Genomic DNA, 21183 nt, shown 5'->3' on the forward strand with positions numbered 1-21183 from the left:
GGTGGGAGAAGCAGATTGGTCGGAGAAAAGATGGACAGGTCAAGGAGGCAGGGATGTGCTGGATGAGTTTGGTGTGGAGAGATTTTGAAGCCCACGTTGAGAACATTGTGCTGCAGGGCTCCCAAGTGAAATATGAGCTGCAGATCGTGCAGCCTTCCGGAGGCAACGTTGTGGCACTGGAGGCGGCCTAGGATGGATATGTTGTCCAAGGGGTGGGAGGGGGTGTTGAAGTGGGTCATGACTGGGGAGGTGCAGTCGTTTGTCACGATGTGAGCGTAGGTGTTCAACAAAGTGGTTTCCAAGCCTCCGCTTGGTTTCCCCAATGTAGAGGGGGCCACATCAGGAACAGTGGACACAACAAAATGTATTAGCGGACATACAGATGAACATCTGTTTAACATGGAAGGTTTTCTTGGGACAAGGGGAGAGATGTCGGGGCAGGTGTAGCACTTCCTGTGGTTCCAGTGAAATGTGACAGGGGCGGTGGGGCTAGTGTGGAGCGTGGAGCGGACGAGGGAGTCAGAGAGAGCAGTCCCTCTGGAAGGCATATAAGGGTGGGGTTGGGAAAATGTCCTTGGGATTGGGGTGAGATTGAAGGTGGCAGAGGAAGGTGCATTGAACCCAGAGTTTGATGGAGTGATACGTGATGACAAAGGAGATTCTGACTTTGTTGTTATTGTGGAGAGGGGGTGCAAGGGACAAGTTGCAGAAATGAGAGCGATGAGGTCAAGGGCATATTCAGCCACTGAGGAGGGGAATTTGGCAGTCCTTGAAAAACAAGGACATCTGCAATGGCCTGGAGTGGAATGCCTCATCTCAGGAGCAGATGACACAGAGGAAGGAATTGGGAATGGGGGATGGCATTTTTGCAGCCAGGTAGGGGAGGGGAGGGGAAGTGTATTCTAGGTAGCTGTGGGAATCGGTCGGATTGAATTAGTTACCAGTTTCCAGGTGGTTGCCAGAAATTCAAACGGAGTGGTCCAGGAAGGAGAGAGATATATTTAAGATGGTTCAGGTGAAGTTAAACTTGGGGTGGAAGGTGTCAGTAAAGTGGATGAACTGTGAGTTCCTTGTGGGAGCACGAGGTGGCACCGATACAGTCATCAAAATAACGGAGGAAGAGGTGGGGATGGGGCCAGTACAGCTGCAGAAGAGGGGCTGGTCCATGAATCCTACAAGAGGCAGGAATAGCTTGGGCCCACGCGGGTACCCATGGCCACCCACTTTGACTGCAGAAAGTGGGAGGATTTGAAGGAGATGATGTTGGTGGTGTCACAGATTTAGGTGGGGAGTTCCTGGTCCAGGGGCAGGGGCACGGAGAGCGAGAGAAAATGGAGTTGAGATAATTGGAGATGAGTTCGGTGGGACAGGGTCACAGAGGAAACGGGTCAACAGGGGCAGTTGGGTTTGTGGATTTTGAGATTGATGCAGAAACAGTTAATATGGCGTTGGGGAAAGATGAGGTCAGAGGCTGTTGGCGGGAGAGTGCCTGAGGTGCTGAGGTTGTGGATGGTCTGTGAGATGATGATGTTTTGGCGATTGGGGCAGGGTCATGATCAAAGGGGTGGTAGGAGGACACTCTCTCTATCCGGTTTGAGATATTATAAAATACCTTTTCTAAATGCAAACTTGATCCAGTTCCTGTTTTCAGTACTTTCAACAAGGAGTCAGATGTTAACCTTTCAAACATGATTTAAATGTTAATGGGCTACAAATGATATTAATTCACATCATGCTAGTTCCAATTGACAATGAAAAACAAAAAAAAACTTGCCTTTCCTCAGACAAGTCTCTGGAAATTGAGCTCAATACAAGTCTGATCCAATCCACTCTGACTATGGAAAAGATGTTCTCCATTCTGATTGCAGGAACATGCCTGGTGTTAGTTAGAAGCAACTGCTCACACTTGGCTTTCTAACAAGGAAATGTTGTTTCTTTGAGAATTTGCCTGGAGGAAGACAGAAGAGTTATCTCCTGTAAATCAACATCAGCCAAATTTGACAATATCAATCAGATTAACATATATTCAGTGAACAGTCATTAGGGCGTTTCATTTCTTGAACTTGACCTCCCAAAGCAACAGAACTCCAAAAGCTTAATGATTTTAAGTAGTCCTGATGGACCACAACATAGAATTCTCTTGACACAGTCTTTTCTTTAAAGGAATCAATTCAAACACAAGTCTGATTCCATTCTTACATCGAGCTGCTCCTTGTCTGAGGAATTTTAAAATATGTAATTCAATACCAACGGAGTGAGATACAGAAACTGAGCAATAATTGCACAGCTCCATCTAAGGTGCGACCTGAAGATGCTACACTGTTGACACAGCTCGTGTTACCAGATCCCAACACACTGACTGTTGAAAAGAACAGGAGCCGCGATTTCAAGTGTGTTTTCCCACCTCCCCCCGAGACGTATAATCTGTTAACTCCAATCTACGTCCTTCACAGGAACCCCCCACAACTGGCAGCTAACAGCGTGAAACACCAAACAATGCATTTCCATCCCAGTTTAGAGGATGAAAGCCACAAGACTAACCCCCCAGCAACTTCTTGCCGTTGTGTCTCCCTCCGCAGGCCCACACACTGCCCGAGAAAGGCCTCTCTCTCCCCACCCACAGGCCGCTCACTCCAAGTTCCGGGATCAGTTCCTGCTCCGCTCCGCATCGTAACAACAGCCCCCGGTTCTCCCTGAACGGAGCCCCCTCTGTGTCCCAGACTCACATCTCGATGCGCTGCTGGAAGGAGCCTGCTGTTCCCTCGCTTCCCTGGGCGCTGGTCTCTCCATTGCGGCCTGTTTCAAACAAACCTCTTCCACTCACTGAGTCAATGCTCCTCAATGGCAGCGCTGCGGGTGGGCCTCACGCATGCGCTTCTCTCGTCGGTTGCCGGCGTCATTGGTTTGGGAGGCAGGAACGCGCATGCGCTGCTAACATCAATTTGTTTCAAACCGATTTTGCCCAGAGCGCGGACAGAACACGGGATCATTGCCTGATCTGTCTGGAACAGGCAGGAGGGAAGCGCGGAGTTTGAGACAGTCCAGGCAAACTGATCAACCGGCCGTGGAACCGTGGTTCATCAATCTTATCAAACACGCCGAATTAAACTTCTTCAAAGCGATTAATTGCAAAATCCCCTTTTTTCGGGACATGTTTATTTCGCCCAGATTGTAAGCATTCCGAACACAATTTGTAATTACTGCCTGAAATGTCTTTCGCAGGTAAATGGGAGGAATACACCATTAAAACATCGCCAGTGGTCCTGTCATCAAAATTAAACAAGTTAACATTCCTGGAAGGGTTAATGAGATGCATATACTGCATTATGTAAGATTTGTGTCTGGGCAGAATTACAAGTCGCGGTATGAAATAGCCAGATGCAGTTCCAGTGACCCTCCCCATGTGATACTTTCCCCATTCTCAGTCTCTGCTCTCGGAAATGTGATATTTAAGTTACTCGAATCAATTCAAGTTTATGCTGTGTCTGCACTCGGAACCGGGACAGGCATCATTCGAGACACAGACGGAATTACAGATGCTGGACAATCTGAAATAACAAGGGGTAGAGTCGGATGGACAGAGCAAGCCGAGCAGCACCAGAGAAGCAGGAAGAAGGATCTGGGCCCGAAACGTCAGCTTTCCTGCTCCTCTGATGCTGCTTGGCCTGTTATGGTCATCCAGCTCTACACCATGTTATCACAGGGATCATTCGATCCAGGCTCAGCTCCTTCCTGAGAGATGTGGGCGGCTCTGAGAAGAGCCTTTGGATTCAGGTTGTTACATGTTACACCGAATGCTTCATTTCTTTGCTGCTTTCTTGGTCACTTTCGCTTTGGGCTTGGCCTTCGGTTTCCTCGATTTCGGGGCCGGCTTTGCGGCCTTGGGGCTCTTGGTCTTTATCACCTTCTTCACGGGAGTCTTTTTCTTCGGCGCTGCTTTCTTCGCCGCTTTCTTTGGCGTTGCTGCCTTCTTGCCGCCCGCTTTCTTGCCTGTTGCTTTCTTGGCTGGGGACTTCTTCGCTGCCACCTTCTTGGCCGTTGTTTTCTTCACGGCTGCTTTCTTGGCGGCTGCTGCTGGTCTCGCCTTCTTTCCCACTTTTGCCTTGACTGGATTCTTTGCGAGTTTGAAGGAGCCGGAGACGCCCTGGCCCTTCACCAGAACCAGGGAGCCTTTCGCCAGGCACCTCTTGGCAGCCATCCTGATCTGTGCATTTTGCTTCTCCACATTGACCCCGCTTCTCTGCAGCGCCTTCTTTATAGCGACCAGAGACGTCCCCTTCCGATCGCTGTTCTGCCCGACAATCTTCACAATCCGCTCGCCCAACCCGGGACCGGCTGGTTTCTTCCTGGGAGCCGCCGCCGCCTTCTTCTTGGGAGACTTGGGTTTGGTGCTGGCGGAGGCTGGAGGAGCCGTTTCGGCGGCTGCACTGTCGCTCATGTCGGGAACTCGGCGCTGAATCTCTCTCTGTCAAACTGAACTGGGTCAGCAATGAAGCTGCTGGTGGCGGCACTGAGCAACTAAAAGGCAGCGAGCGGACGGCGCGGAGACAACCTGCCCTCAGCTCCCTGCTCCTGCTGCCTGTCTGTGTTTCTCTCTCGGCAGAAACTCTCCAATTCCTCTGCAATTCCGCATCTCCAGAGAGCCAGGCTCGATCGTTCCTGACCCTGACACAGGAAGGTTTGCGGCTGAAAGGTTTTCACTCGAATTGACGGCTCCGTAGTCGATTTTACCGCATTTTGCTGCTGCACTGATCGCGCTCTCTGAGCTGAGCGCTGGCATTGTCATCATTTTTAGACTGAAATCTTGAAATCAACAAATATATTGCCTTGAAGTCTATCTTTAAGGTTTAGTGGAGGAGCAGGGGGATGATTTGAAATGAAAATCTTTTTGATTTGCACAAGAGCGACGCGGAAATATCATGATATGAGCGGACACACAAGCACATTTACGTGTGAATAACCCGCCCGCCCTTTTCCTACAGTCTCTCTGACTCAATATTCACATCCATACAGTCACAGGCCAGAAATATCTCTAAATGTACCTGCGGGAGGATGTACTTTCTCCCCCTTTTAGCCTTTGCTCCGGTACCCAGGGAACTTTTTGTAGTTTTTTTCTCCTCAGTCATTGTGAAACTCTCCGAGGTCTGTGCGCCGGAGATTCGCTCTCCTGCATATTCAGCTGCAAGAACCACTCATCTGGTTTGAAGTTACATTGATCACTGAGATCAGTTTTTTTTTCAATTGCAGTGACAATACTCAACATCGTTTCTGGGAATCACACTCATAGAAACGTAAAGAATAGCAACTGGGCAAATAACACCCATCAGCCCTTCAAACCTCTCCTCCCACTCACCATGAAAATGGCAGATCATCCAACGCAATGGTCTGTCTCTGTTTTTTTCTCTCATACAGAGTCATACAGTGAGGATACAGACCCTTCAGTCCAATCAGTAGATGCCGAGTATAATACCAAATTGAATTAGTTCCATCTACCTGTCCCTGACCTATTTCTTTTCAAAATTGTCGTGTTTATGCACTTCTCCAAATGTCGTTTTAATGTAATTATAGCCACGTAGGCCATTTCGACAGCTCGTTTATTCCACATTCTTCCGTGTTCTATGTTTAAAAAACGCCCCTCGTGTCTTTTCATTTAAATCTCTCGCCTGTAACATTTAAGTGTCCGCCCTGGTTTTCTATTCCCTCCATCCCAAGCAAAGTTCAACGACCATTAACTCTGTCTCACTCCATCAGTATTTTACAAACTTTGAGAAGGTGACTTCTCAACATCCTACTCTCCAGTGAAAAAAAGTCCCAGCCTATCCATGAAAACACGGTGTGGAAATGAATGAACACAGCAGGTCAAGCAGCATCTTAGGCACAGGAAAGCTGACGTTTTGGATCTTGACACCTATCCATCCTTTCTATATGACTCGAGCCTTACATACTCTGCAAATACTAGTGAATCTCTTCTCAAATTTCAAAAACGGTGTTAAATAGCCATCTAAAATGACAGTTTTGTAGAAAGACCACCATCCATCCTGACGAATATATCCATTTAAAAGGGCTTGGGCAGCTGATGTGGAGGAACACCACCTTGATACGTTCCCCTCCAATCACCCACAATCCTAACTTGGAAATACGTCCCCTTGCCTTCACTGTCTCTGAATCAAGACCCTGGAACTACCTGCGAACTGCAATGTGGGCAGCACATGGACCAGAACTATTTTAGAAGGTGGCTCAGCACCAACTTCAAATTGGGGGCAACTAGGGGCCCGCAATAAATGCTGGACAAAGGCAGAGACGTCCTCTTCCCAGGAATGCGCAAACAAGAAAAAACAGCTGGGTCATTCGTTGCGGGAACCCATTCATCACAAGTTTTCTGCCTGCAGCATACTGAGAATAAAATCAGTCATCAATTCCAAACTGGTATTTGCATCGGGCCCAGGGATATTATTACTCACCCCTGGTCCGGGTGTGGCTTTAGCACGGCCCACCTGACCCAGAAATAGGGAAACTACCTCTGCGCTGCAAGACACCCCACAGCAGTTCCATTCTGCCTTCGTCATAATGTCGCATTTATTCCATCGCTCTGTGTTACCTTGACAGAGTCAATATGGGACGAAGGCCAGCAGAATTAAATATCACAGTTAACATGAGATCAGGCGTGATTTTATTGAATAGTAGAGAATATTAAATGGGCCGAACGGCTGCCAGCTTCTCCGCTTCCCCACCAGATTGTGAGAAAGCCGGGGGGAGGCAGATATTAACATGACCCGGGAAAGAGCTCCATTGGAGCTTCACAAAGGGCCAATGCCCCAGTTTGAAACATTTTATGCCATTCCCCCCACAGCCTCCATTCGCTTTGCTTAAACTGGGAGGAAAGGGAATTGGGGAAGTAACCAATTGATGTTTGTTTCTGGGACTCAGCGGGGAAAGCAGCGCATGCGTGATCCTTGCCATCCCCAAACCCCAAAAAGCTGCTTGTTGCTGACCAGAGGAGCGCATGCGTGAAGTTCTCCGTTGACCTGCCTTTGAGTGGCATTGACTCATTGAGTGGAAGAGGTTTGTTTGAAACAGGCCGCAATGGAGAGACCAGCGCCCAGGGAAGCGAGGGAACAGCAGGCTCCTTCCAGCAGCTCATCGAGATGTGAGTCTGGGACACAGAGGGGGCTCCGAGACTGGCATTGATTCGGGCTCAGTTCAGGGAGAACCGTGGGCTGTTGGTAAGAGGCGGAGCAGGAACTGGTCCCGGAACTTGGAGTGAGCGGCCTGGGGGCGGGGAGAGAGAGGCCTTTCTCGGGCTGTGTGTGGGCCTGCTGAGGGAGACGCAGCGGCAAGAAGCTGCTGCTGGGGGTCAGGCTTGTAGCTTTTAGTCTTCTAAACACTGATGGAAATTCATTGTTTGGCTGCTGTTTCACGCTGTTAGTTGCGAGTTTGCATTGAACCGTGAATAAAACAAAGCAGTGTGTGCAAACGGGCTCATCCCGCGAAGGAGAAACATAGCAGTCACCGGATTAAGAGTTTCCAGCAAAATATTTGAAATCGTGCCTGTTGTGCTTCCCTTCAATAGTTCGTGTATTGGGAGCTGGATATTGAACCGTGTAAGCATTCCATTCGTGGATCTGGTTAGTTTTTGTATCTTAGTAAATTGTTTTAGAATTTCGCTAAAAGAAAGAGGAGGAACCCGGGTTAGTTGTGTAACCCGACCCTTTTCTGTTCGACTCGTTGGCTTTAAAACAAGGAATTATCATGAGTATTCACGAAATTTTCTATTGATGAGCTTTGATATTTTGAAACTCGGTGGATGTCGATTTACGGGAGAATTCTCTTTTGCCTTTCTCCAGGCAATTATCTGATGTGCCAAGACAATGTCACGTTTCCGTGGTGCAACACCAAGTGTGACTAGCTGCTCCTACTAACAGCAGGTATGTTCCCACTGTCAGAGCGGAGACTGTCCTTTCCACAGTCGCGGTTTAAGTAAGACTCGCATTGAACGCAATTTCCAGAAAGCAACAATCAAACCAGCAATCAAATGCCACCAAATAAATACAAATGTAACCTTTTTTTCTCTTCTCAATATAAACTAGCCCAGTTCCAGTCAAGTTTATCTTTGACAGCCCATTGTCATTCACAGCATTTGAAGAGAATAGATTGAATTTATGTCACAAATATACTCTCAATAACTACATTGAATTCACATTAAGCGAGGGTATTTTTATAGTTATAATCCAGGTATACAACCTGATCACAAGGTTTAGAGCTGGATGAACACAACAGGCCAAGCAGCATCATAGGAGCAGGAAAGCTGATGTTTCTGATGAAAAGTTTAGGCCCAAAATGTCAGCTTTCCTGCCCCTGAGATGCTGCTTGGCCTGCTGTCTTCATCCAGCTCCACACCTTGTTATCTCGGATTCTCCAGCATCTGCAGTTCCATTTAAGTCTGATACAAACAGATCAAGTTGTTACAATGACCATTATATGGAGTAGGTATTGAGTACAAATATGGAAGGAAACTTTTGATGTTGATCAGTGACTGAGGACAGAAATAGTAAACAAAAACAGAATTTTCTGGAAAAGCTCAGCAGGCCTGGCAGCATGCGTGAAGAGAAATCAGAATTAATGTTTCGGATCCAGTGACCTTTGCGCAGAACTGAGGAAGTGTTTGAAAAGTTAACCATGATTTCTCTTCACGTGCTGCCAGACCTGCTTTGCGTTTCCTGCAAATTCCATGTTTGTTTCTGACTTGCAGCACCTGAAGTTTTTTGAGTTTTTATTTAGGACTAAAATTATCTTTTGATGAATAATGTCCCATACAAAGACACAGAAATTAAATAATGTGAATTGCAAATGCACTTTCTCTGCCAAAGCCTGACAAGTAGAGAATGCAGCATGGTCTGTCAGATACAGAATAAAATTCTCCAAATAAATAAATGAAAAAAAAATTCAATATCCCAGTACAAAGTGAAACTAAGTATCTCAGTAAAACTGGAAACAACCTACACTGACTTACAAGGCCAGCTTTTTTAAAAGAAAAATAAGCTTGTCTGTCCATTTCTACATGATATCTTTACACTGACGCACTATCCAACACTTGGATTCATGAAAATGCCTCAGAAATACAGATCAAGTACATGTCAGAAGCAGGCCGTTCAGCCCATTGTACTTGCTCTAGAACATTTGTACTCTTCAACTGTTTCCACAGATTGTTGGGAATATGATCTGCTCTCCACCTCCTTACCCCCTCAGACTGACAGAAAGCTCATAAACCGCAAATGGAAATGGGATTAAGGCTCTCTCTCTACACCCTCATAACTATTCTGTCAGATTGAAGCACAGTCACAGAATATCACTGGTGGCCAGAGAATAAAACTATTTTGATGCACAAGAGTAGAAATTGATTATTTTGGATTGAGAACTTCACTCTCTCAGTCACACAGCAAAAACTGGTATGTTTGCAACAATTACTCAACTCACAAATAGACATAACAGAAACAGAAAGGCATACGTTAATAGTTGCTCTTGTTCATGTTGCAGAAACTGACAAGAAGAGAATGATAATAACACACACATTCTCATTGTTCAAAACAGGAGAGGGGTTCGACAGTGAATGGGAGGGCCATGGGAAGTGTTCCCCAACAAAGACACCAAGGTGTTTGTGTGCGTAGTTCACTGAAAGTGGAGTCGCAAGTAGATAAGGTGGTGAAGCAAGTGTTTTCCTTCTTTGGTCAGTGTATTGAGAATAGGAGTTGAGATGTCATGTTGTGGCTGTACAGGAAATGTGCTTTTTTACTGCTTAAAGTTCTGGCCAACCTGCTGTCGGAAGGAAGTTGTTGAACTGGAGAGGGCGCAGTAAATATTTAGAGATGTTAGCTGGACTAGATGGTGTGAACTGTTTGGAGAGGGTGAACAGGTTCGGGCTTTCTACCCTGCAGCATCAGAGACTGAGGAGTGACCTTGTAGAGGTTTATAAAGTCATGAGGAGCATGGATAGGGTGAATAGCCATGGTCTCTTTTTCTCGGGTGGAGGAGCCCAAACCTTAAGGGCATAGGTTTACAGTGAGAGGGTCAATGTTAAAAGAGACCTGAGGGAGATTTCTTTAGTGCAGAGTGTGGGGCATGTCTGGAACAAGCTGACAGAGTACGCCTAGTGGAGGGTACAATGATAAGTTTTAAACACCATTGGATGGGTAGATGAACAGGTCGACATGAGAGGGATATGTGCAAAATGCAGGCAAATGGGACGAGGTCAGATTGGGATGTTAATCTATTGCAGACCAGTTGGATGAAAGGGTCTGTTTCCATTCTGTTTCACTCATGGACGCTGTGATGCTCGAGCTGATTCTGTACATAAATACAGATACTGCAAGGACAGTTCAGAGTCTGGGTATCCTGCAGTGAGTGTCTGGTCTCCTGCTTCCACAAATCCTGTCCAACATCTAATGTGATCAAGTCAGGAATGTGATGGTTTAGCCCCACTTACACGGATGAGTGCAGCTCCACAAACACACCAGAAGCAAGATACCATCCAGGAGAGAAACACTTGATTGGCTCCACATCCGCAAACGTCCATTCCCTCAAATACCAATGCTCAAGCAGCAATGTGTACCTTCCAGAAGATGCACAGCTGGAATTCACCAATGCTCCATAGACAGTGCCTTCCAAGCCCACGACCACTTCCATCTAGATACCACTGTGACACAGGGTGCCATCCAATACTTACGTGTTGCTTCAGTGAGAATGTCCCATTTCTTTCATTTCTCTGTATGTTCTTTCAACATTGAATTAATATTTATGGGATAACGGTCAAGGTGAATGAATACGATAGTTAACAGCTCACTTGGATCAGATATTGTCCTTGTACAGTGGAGCAAATTGAATGGGCCAAATTTTCAATCCACTTCTTTGATTCCCTGCAGGACTGAAACTCCAGACCTAGGACAAAGACTCGGGGCAGGCAGAATTCAGGCCCATCGCAGTATTTCGTCAACCATTCACCGGATCATGCGGGGAGAGGGCCACAGCCACCCCTCTTGAAGATGCAGTTACATCATTAATCTTTATCTCAGATTGGAAAGAGAGATTGATGACACTCTGATTCTCACAGTGGAATACACTATTATACGTTTTGTTACAGTGATCCAATGCAACTGGATCACTGTGCCTTTCCCCTTATCCTATACAACCAATCCTTTGAAACTCCTAACTGAAGCTGGACCCTCTATTAGCCAGGCCAAGGTTCACCACAATGTCTGTTAAACATTATCAGACAGTGTAATCACCAGGCCATGGGATCTTTCCATACATCTATCAATTCGCTTTAAAAAGTTACTGGCCGTACACCTTCAGTCATGCCCCAGAATCGCTTACCTATCAGGCTAGCTTGAATTCTGCTGTCAATTGTATTAATTTTGTGTCTCTATTAAATTCTGTTACTCCTCTTATTTTCCCACTGTCTGAATTATAATAAAACAGACAGTTGACTCCTACTAGGAGGCCAGGCCGCATCAGAGTAGCAAGAAAGTTGATGCTTCTGAAGAAGAATCCTGACCCACAACTTAAACTTTCCTGCACCTCTGATGCTGCCTGGCCTGCTGTGTTCCTCCAGCTCCACATTGTGTTATCTCTAACTGCAGCATTGGCAGGGCTTACTATTGCTGAGTTTATTCTTACAAGTTGCTATAAGATTCATGATATTAATTGTATTATAAAGTGAGTTATATGTAACGCTTTATGCATACCCATACTCTTAGCTCTGTTATAGCTAATGAATTGTGAGCCATTTGCTTCTTACAGGATGCACCAGGCATTCCTTTAGTGACATAGGAAACCTTCTGGAGACGAATTTAACTTTCATACCCATGTTTGAATCTTCTCCCCTGATGCTTTTAGTGATATTTGTATTTTATTTTATATATATAGATTTAGAATTACATTGAAATCTATCTGAAGGATCTTTAACTGGAACCAATTTCTTAATATTGTGAATATTGCTGCAAGATGGAGTTATCTGCTGTTTTCATGATGAGCTAGGCCAGCTGTCTTTGGGATGATTGACACCCCTTGTCCTAACTAACTATATTCATCTAATGGGACAACATCCTTTCATTAAAGGGACTGAAATCAATTGCTTATCAATTTTAATGAACTTGTTTGATTCTGTAGATTTTTTTTATGAGCCATAATCCCATGAGTTCAACTGTTTGTTTATTGCAGAACTTACTGTCCCCTTCAATCTTTGTTGCAAACCTTCAAACTGTCTCCAACAAATCTTGCAGCTGTTGTTTGTGCAATGCTCCCTTTTGCCTCGGAATAACCTCTTCTCAAAAGTACCATTGTGTCTTTGTTAAATGCTGGAGCAGGCTTTTTTCATTCGTTCTGTTTAACCACGTGTCAGTCATATGCAGCAGGGCTAGAGGAACAGCTTAGCTGCCAGCCATTCGGTGTCTCTTAGACTTGGGCAGCCCGAACATTGCTCATTCAATTCTGAGAGAGCTGGAGACAGGGAGTTATTAACATGACCTGGGAAAGAGCTCTATTATCGCTCCACAAAGGGCCGATGCCTCAGCTTGAAGCATTATCTGCCCTTTTCCCCACAGCCGCAGTTGCTTTCTTCACAGTGGGAGAGAAGGGAATTAGGGAATGACCCATTGATGTTTGTTGTTGGGAATTATTGGGAAAAGCAGTCCATGCCATTGGTGGCCCTGCCCCAAATGCTGCTTGTTTGGCTACTGTTTCACACTGTTTATCGTCATTGTGCAAAGAATAGTGGAAACACAGGCAAGATGGTGGAAATATAAGAATCCTGTAAAGGACGCAGATTGGAGTCAACAGATTATATGTCTCGAGCAAAAACATTCGAAATAGTGTCTGTTGTTCTTCTTTACAACAGTTAGTGTGTTGGGATCTGGTGACACAAACTGTGTCAATATTACAGCATCCTCAGGTAGCACCTTTAGATGCAGCTGTGCAATTGTTCAGTTTCTGGACCTCGCTGAGTTAGACCTGTGTTTGAATTGATGGCTTCAAAGAAAAGGCAGAAGTCTCATGATTTGTGTTATAGTCCAATAGGTTTATTTTAAAATCTCAAGCTTTTGGAGCTCTGCTACATTGTCAGGTGAAGTTGAAGAAAAGAAACATCCTAATAATTATCAACTGAATGTACGTTAATCTGTTTGAGATTGTCAAACTTGGCTGATGCTGATTTACAGAATGTTTCTCTTCTGTTTTCATCCAGGCAAATACATGAAGGACCAAGACAGTGTATCATTTCTTTGGTGCAAAGCCAAGTGTGAGCAGCTGCTTCTCACAAACAGCAGGTATGTTACCGCTGTCAGAATGCATCATTTCGACAGGCAAAGAGCAGTTTGATTCAGAGACACGTTGAACTTAATTTCCAGAAAAATGCATTCAAGCCAACAGTCAAATACAAGCAACAAAATACAAGTGGTTTGTTTTCTCTCTTTCCAATGCACACCTCCACAGTTGCTATAATTTTCTTCATTCATAGCCTCCTGACATTTATGACATTTTTGTGAAGTCACAGACTGAATCTTCATCTGAGACGGACACCGAGGAACTGCAGTAAATCTGCATTTAGTAAGCATGTTTTTCAAGTTACTGTCAAGGTGAAGAAATAGTTCATGCAGTTACACAGTTACTTCGCACAGTGTGAGTACAGATATGGAAGAAAACATTCACATTATCAGTAACTGATCAGGGCTGTGTCTATGTTTTGACAAATTGATGTCCCAGGCATAGAGAGAAGAATGAAATAATGTGACTTCCAAATGTGTGACATAAAATGGTTACTGAGAGCACATAACATAAACTGCACAAGTGCGCACACACGCACACATACACACCCCCTACTGAGTGATTTACAATGTATTCCAAATACATACATGCACCGTTCCAACACACATTCCTCAACATCTAATAGCCATGAAGACCATGTACACTTCAAGCCTCAGCACATGTAACACTAAAAATGATTTCTACTCTCAGATTTCAGGTCAGAGAGCTAGCCTTCTATGAAAGAGACAAACAGAACAAAAAGTGAGCTCAGTTCTCCAATCTCCATGCACTCCCTGTAGGATTTAACTACATGGTAATGGCCATGGTCATAAATTAAGTATCAATTGTTTGCGACATCATCAAAAAAATTGTATGAATTTTTTGACATAATTACTTCCCATGAAGTAGTAGATTGAACAAGACATTCAATGTACCTCCAAATATCTCACCGTGTCTTAGACTGAGAGAGGTAACTGAAGTTTTTTTTTCCTTTTGTACAAACTGGAGGAATTGCACATCAGGACAAGTGTCAGATTGAAACCTATATTGCCATTGACTTTGTTTGTCCCACAAACAGGATAGCAGAACCCACTGCCGAATATAAAGTTTTAAATCTACCTGAAGGAAATTAAATATTGACCTGAAAACAGACAGAAAACAACATATATTCAAGCAGATACCAAGTTTTTTGACTTTCAATTAAGAATGATTCGTACAGCGAACTTGCAACAAAAATGTGCACATTAAACTCAACACATTCAAACCAGAGACTGACCAATATTGGAATAAAACTTAAACTGTACCATAGAATGAATATTGTGGAACATACTCAAACTTTACAGGGCAGGATCTGACTGGCAGAAATGAGAAAATACACTCACAGCCATAGAGAAGAAAGTGACAATCACATATCATTGAAGCAGAGAGTAGTAGTAGAAGGGAGTTTCTCAAATTGGAGACCTGTGACCGGTCGTGTTCCACAGGGATCTGTGCTGGGACCACTGTTGTTCGTGATATACGTAAATGATCTGGAGGAAGGTGTAGGTGGTCTGATCAGCAAGTTTGCAGATGACACTAAGATTGGTGGAGTAGCAGATAGTGAAGGAGACTGTCAGAGATGACAGCAGAATATAAATAGACTGGAGAGTTGGGCAGATGGAGTTCAATCCGTGCAAATGTGAGGTGATGCATTTTGGAAGATCTAATTCAAGGGCGTACTATACAGTAAATGGAAGAGTCCTAGGGAAAATTGATGAACAGAGAGATCTGGGTGTTCAGGTCCTTTGTTCCCTGAAGGTGGCAACGTAGGTCAATAGCGTGGTCAAGAAGGCATATAGCATGCTTTCCTTCATCGGACGGGGTATTGAGTACAAGAGTTGGCAGGTCATGTTACAGTTGTATAAGACTTTAGTTCGGCCACATTTAGAATACTGTGTACAGTTCTGGTCGCCACATTACCAAAAGGATGTGGACGGTTTGGAGAGGGTGCAGGAGAGGTTTACCAGGATGTTGCCTGGTATGGAGGGTGCTGGCTATGAAGAGAGGTTGAGTAGATTAGGATTATTTTCATTAGAAAGATGGAGAGTGTGGTTCGGGATCTGATTGAGGTCTTCAAAATCATGAGGGATATCGACAGGGTGGATAGCAAGAAGCTTTTTCCCAGAGTCGGGGACTCAATTACTATGGGTCCTGAGTTCAAAGTGAGAGGATGAAAGGTTAAGGGAGATATGCGTGGAAAGTTCTTTACATAGAGGGTGGTGGGTGCCTCGAATGCGTTGCCAGTGGAGGTAGTAGATGCAGACACATTAGCATCTTTTAAGATATATTTGGACAGGTACATGGATGGGCAGGGAGCAAAGAGACACAGACCCTTAGAAAATAGATGACAGGTTAGACAGAGGATCTCGATCGGCACAGGCTTGGAGGGCGGAAGGGCATTTTCCTCTGCTGTAATTTTCTTTGTTCTCTTTATTCTTTGTATATCGATAACTACACTCTTGTCTTCACGTATCAGAAAACGGCAAGGACAATGACAGTTCTGCACACGTTCCGAATGCCAAACAACTGACAGGTACGGATTGATAAACGTATGCACACATTATAAAAATGTAGAGATTGTGATCTGCATTTGCACATTCACAGAAATTTGATTTTTTTTTGCAATGCACTCCCACATTCATGAAGCAGGAATGGATGGGTATTGATTGACAACTAAACTCACATATGACACAGCAGAAACTGAGAGGGACAGATTGATAATTACACTCACATCTTCACGTGCCAGCTCCTGACAAATGCAGATCAATAACTACACCCAGTTCTTCACAAAACCATAGATAACAGGTACAGATTAATAACTAAATTCCTGTCTTGATGACACAGAATCTGATAGGTACAGGTTTATAAAAATGCTCACACATTCCCCAAGCAGAAACTGACAGGAATATATTAAAAACAAAACCTCACGTTCATGGAGCAAAAACTATCAGGGATAGACTGACAATTACACAAACATGCTTGAATATTCTGATTTCAGATACTGACAGGGACAGATTGACAACTACATTCATTCATTCGTACAGCTGAAACTGATGGGGAGAGTATGATAAATGTATTCACACACTCTCAATTTTCTGAAGAAGGGCCCAGGCACAAAACATCAGCTTTCATGTTCCCCTGATGCTCCTTAGCGTGCTGTGTTCATCCAGCTCTGTGCCTTGTTATAACAGATTTATAACTACACTGTCAGATACACACAGGAGAAACTGAAAGTTACAGATTGGTAAATATGCTCATGCTAGCATGTAGCAGAAACTGACACAAAAAAAACAGCTCCTGTAAACTGTCATCAGATGGGTGTGAAACCATTTAACTGATCAATTCAACATCTAGCTAATAAACATTCAGATACTTAAATTATCACCAGGAATTCAAACAGAACTGTGGGTCTGATTGCACTCTAGCCCTGAGCTGCACTACATTTGATCAATTTTAAAAACTCCAACTCCAACTGATTGATGCACAGAAAGTAACCGATACCCATACAGCTCCATGACTGGAACTACCTAATGCAAGCTTGTCTGTGCATATGAGTTTAGTTTCTGATCCATTTATGTCATTTCATTCATCTCAATCTCGACATGTTTATAATGTGTGCATACATTTATCAATCTGTACCTGTCAGTTTTTTTGCATTCTGAATGTGTGCCTAATTGTCATTATCCGTGTCATTTTCTGATACGTGAATACAAGAGTGTAGTTATTGATATACAAAGAACAAAGAGATAACTATACTTAGTTATTTACAAAGCAGAATTTGACAGAGAAAATTGATAACTACACTCATTGAAGAGCAGAAACTGACATAGATTGACAACTGGATTCACACATTCAATTTGCAGAAACTGAAAGGTAAAATCTAACATAAAAAGACAAAAGAATTGTTGATGCTGTAAATCAGGAGCAAAAAGAGAACATGCAGGAAAAGCTCAGCAGGTCTGGTAGCATCTACGAAGAGAAAATCAGTTAATGTTTCAGGTCTGGTGATGCTTCCTCAGAACTGTGTAAAATGTGATAATTACTGTCATTTGCAGAGCAGAATCTGACAAGGACAGAATGATAGCTATGCTCACAAATTGACAAAAGCTGAAATTGACAGGTAAGGATTGATGATTACATTCGCATAGAAGAAACTGACAGGGGCAGAATGATAACTGTATTTAAATATTCATGCCACAGAAACTGTCAGATATAAATTGGTTATTACATTCATATATTCACATCATAGAAACCAGCAAGTATAAATTGATAACTGCATGTACAGATGCCTCCAGGGCTGCTGAACTTTTCCAACAACTTTGGTTTTGTGTTGAGAGTGACGCTTCATTTTAGTTTACCAGTAACTGATTTGGACAGAATTGTTCCTTTTGATAAATATTTATCCCATATATAAACATAACAAATAAATCATGAGAACTTCAAACACATTTTCCTGACAAATAGAAAAACCAAGGAACTGCAGATGCTGGAAATCAGAAACAAAAGTAGAAATTGCTGCAAAATCTCAGCAAGTCTATCAGCATATGAGTATGGAAATGAGTGTTCTGAAGTTGAACCTCTGTTCTGAGGTAGTGCGACGCGACCTGTAATAATACTCAGCTTTGTTTCCATGTGGATGGACTGACAGATACAGGTACTGACTGACTCAGAACTAGTTCAAAATACAATCATCATAACTAAAGATGTGATCCAAGGACTAACAGTCCGTTTAAACTCCAGCTAACAGAAACATGATCTATACAAAATGATTATCACTCACACATATCTAGTCATAGACAACGACAGCACAGCAAACAGTCCTGTCTCTCCAAGCCTGCAATGATTAGAAACAACAAGCCAATAATTACATCCATTCAGCCAGCATTCAATTTCCATAAATGTTTCACGGTGGCAGGGGAACTACCATCTCCACCTTTATCGCAGGATTGTTCTCAAATTCTTCATCTTGTGGAGCTAGATTTTTTTTGTTCTGTTGTAAGCCAGAAGATTTTATAATCATGGACATTTATTTTTTAAAAAATAATAATTTAAATGGTAACTGGCTCTCCACTTTACATGAAACATTTAAAATGCTCAGTTTTCGAATGCAGGAAGATTGAAGGATCAATGGAGTGTGGCTGTCCATCTTGTTCCATAACAACGGTTCTTTTCAAAAAAATCTCATTATCTAAAACCTGGGTACTTACCCAATGGTCCTCAGTATTAAATTTTAGTTTCCAAATTCTTCACAAAATAATCTGGCTCTCCTCTTTTGATGGTCTGTCACATATGGACCAAGTTCTGAAGGATAATCGAATGAAACCTGCAGGGCTATGGGATGTGTGCAGGAAGGTGTGATTGTGATGGCCATCTGGGGGTGTTTGGGTCAGCATGGACATGATGCACCAAATGACCTCCTTCTGTTCTGTACCATTTTTACAATGATTGGTCTGGACCAATGTTTCCCTGTCAGTCTCTGCTGTGTAATACAGAAGTAATTTGCCAAAGATTTAGAGGGACACATTGATAACTACACTCACACATTCAACAGGTAGCAACTGACATGAATGGATCAGTAACTAAACTCATACGCACAGACAAGCTTGCATTAGGTAGTTCCAGTCATGGAGCTGTACGGGAGTTGGTTACTTTCTGTGCATCACTCAAATAGAGTTGAAGTTTTAAAAATTGATCAAATGTAGTGCAGCTCAGGGCAAGAGTGCAATCAGACCCACAGTTCTGTTAGAATTCCTAGTGATAATTTAAATATCTGAATGTTTATTAGCAAAATGTTGAATTGATCAGTTAAATGTTTTCACACCCATCTGATGACGGTTTACAGGAGCTATCTGTGTTTTCCTTCCTGCAGACAAACACTTGAAGGAACAAGACAATGTATCATTTCTTCAGTACAAAGCTCCTCCTAACAAACAGCAGATATGTTCCCACTATCACAGCATGAGAACATCCTTTCCCCAGTCACGGAGCAGATTGAATCAGACACACGTTGAGCTTTAATTTCCAGTCAGACACGTCAAAGCCGACAATAAAACAAGACAGAGGAATGCCACTTTATTTTGCTTCTCTCTCCATTCAAAATACCCAGTTTGAACAGGTTTCACCTAAAATAACCCATTGACATTTACACCAGTTTTGAAGATTGGTAGACTGAATCCTTGTCCAAAGTATACCATCAGGAATTGAAGGAAATCTGCATAGAATTACTCAAATATCAACTTCACATAATGAATCACACGTCCACCGATAATATTATTGGCTGCCTGACAACTGATCCACTTTTAGGAGTAGTACTACCTAAACTCAAGCATTCATATTGCAGGGTCAGACAGGAAAAAAATGGTATTTGACCATATTAATACTTCAGAAACTGCAAGTAAAAGGTTGATGAAAAATGTTCACATAGTCACATAATAGAAACTATTATGCACATATTCATTGCTGTACTCGCATTCACAGAGACTGAAACTGGCAGGAATATATTGATGATAACACTCCCAATTTCACAGAGCAAAGTGACAGCTACAAACTTAGAACTGCAATCACAAATCGACAGACAGACAGGCACGGATTGCTGACTGTACTCAAATATTCAGAGTAGGTTCTCACAGGTACATCTTGGTAACAGGACTTGCAAATTGACAGAGAAGCAAATGATAGGTGCACATTGCTTTCACGCACATATCCAATGGACGAACTTGACAGGAACAGATTGATAACAACCTTGGACATAGCAAGAACTGCAAATTCTGGAATCAGCCTTCCCAGTTATACGCAGCATAAACTAACTGACATGTACAGTTTGATAATTACTCTCATTCACAGAGCGGAATCTGAAACGTCCTTATTGATAACTGCACTCACATGGCCACCAAGCAGAAACTGACAGAGTTTGATCACAGTGACAGTCAAATTGTGGAAATTGACAGATACATGTTGATAATCGCTTTCACTGAAATGTCAGGGTCAGTTCATTAAATATGCTGCTGTTGACTTGCTCACTGAGCTTGTAAGTTTGTTCACAGACATTTCATCACCATACTACACAACATCATCAGTGCACCGTGAATGAAACGTTGGTATTCTGTCCTTCTTGCTATTTATGTGCCTCAGTTTGCTGGGGTGGTGAGCAACACTTCCAGATTGGTTTCTTAGTGGTTGGTGTGTGGTGTCCAGCTGGACATGTTTGTTAATGGAGTTCTAGTTTGAATTCTTGTGCATGTCTTTGTTTGGGATGTCCTCTGATGGCTACCTTGTCCCAGTCAAACAGGTGTCCCTCTTTATCCACGTGCATTAAGGTGAGTGGTAGTTGGCCATGACTTTTGGCAGCGAGTTGATGTCCATGAATCCTGATGGCGGGTTTCCTACCGGTTTGCCTTGGGTAAGGTTTGTGGCAGTATTTGCATGGTATCTTGTAAATCGCATTGGTTCTGCTAATTGTGAATGTTGGATCCTTCATTCTCAACAGCGGCTGTCAGTTCGTGGGCTATCATGATTCTTACGGGGTAGAGTAACCTGGTGGTTATTTCACACCCTCAGTGCATAGTCTGGTGACTACTATCACTGGATGTGTTGTGTCTTCCTGTTGTCATCAGTTGTGTGGCATCTGCGAACAATGCATTTTGAGTAACTGTCATTTCTAAAGACACTATCTGTGTTCTTCCTTGGCTTTATGAAACTCCGGGATGCTGCAGTGTGTTGTGGCTCACTTGAACAGGGAAAGCTAGCTCATTGGATTCAAAATTGGCTTGATGGTACAAAGCAGAGGGTGACAGTTGAAGATTGTTTCTCGGACTGGAGGCCTGTGACTTGTGGTGTGCCACAGGGATTGGT

At 43.4% G+C, this 21183-nt stretch overlaps 1 protein-coding gene and 2 long non-coding RNA genes across 5 annotated transcripts; 1 reads left to right on the forward strand and 2 right to left on the reverse strand.

Annotated features, from left to right (window-relative positions):
- Nucleotides 1–1674: 1674 nt before the first annotated feature.
- On the reverse strand, nucleotides 1675–2884 carry LOC132207261 (uncharacterized). The gene is made up of 2 exons (XR_009443385.1): nucleotides 2727–2884; nucleotides 1675–1948 (listed from the first exon to the last, which is right to left on the reverse strand). It is a non-coding gene; the product is annotated as an uncharacterized LOC132207261 (long non-coding RNA).
- A 415-nt stretch (nucleotides 2885–3299) lies between these two features.
- Nucleotides 3300–4438, reverse strand: LOC132207186 (histone H1-like). Its single transcript, XM_059642398.1, has one exon. It carries the CDS (start codon nucleotides 4436–4438, stop codon nucleotides 3800–3802), a length of 639 nt encoding a protein of 212 aa, XP_059498381.1. The 3' UTR covers nucleotides 3300–3799.
- Nucleotides 4439–7024: 2586 nt separating this feature from the next.
- LOC132207255 (uncharacterized) lies at nucleotides 7025–20343 on the forward strand. 3 transcript variants are annotated; one of them, XR_009443373.1, is made up of 4 exons: nucleotides 7025–7147; nucleotides 7845–7925; nucleotides 10917–13316; nucleotides 19202–20343. It is a non-coding gene; the product is annotated as an uncharacterized LOC132207255 (long non-coding RNA). The 3 variants fall into 3 exon arrangements; XR_009443376.1 differs by having other exon boundaries at nucleotides 7033–7223; XR_009443374.1 differs by lacking the exon at nucleotides 7025–7147 and adding an exon at nucleotides 7278–7601.
- Nucleotides 20344–21183: the final 840 nt, after the last annotated feature.

Source organism: Stegostoma tigrinum, chromosome 44 (genome assembly GCF_030684315.1).
Source record: "Stegostoma tigrinum isolate sSteTig4 chromosome 44, sSteTig4.hap1, whole genome shotgun sequence".
Taxonomy (NCBI): domain Eukaryota; kingdom Metazoa; phylum Chordata; class Chondrichthyes; order Orectolobiformes; family Stegostomatidae; genus Stegostoma; species Stegostoma tigrinum.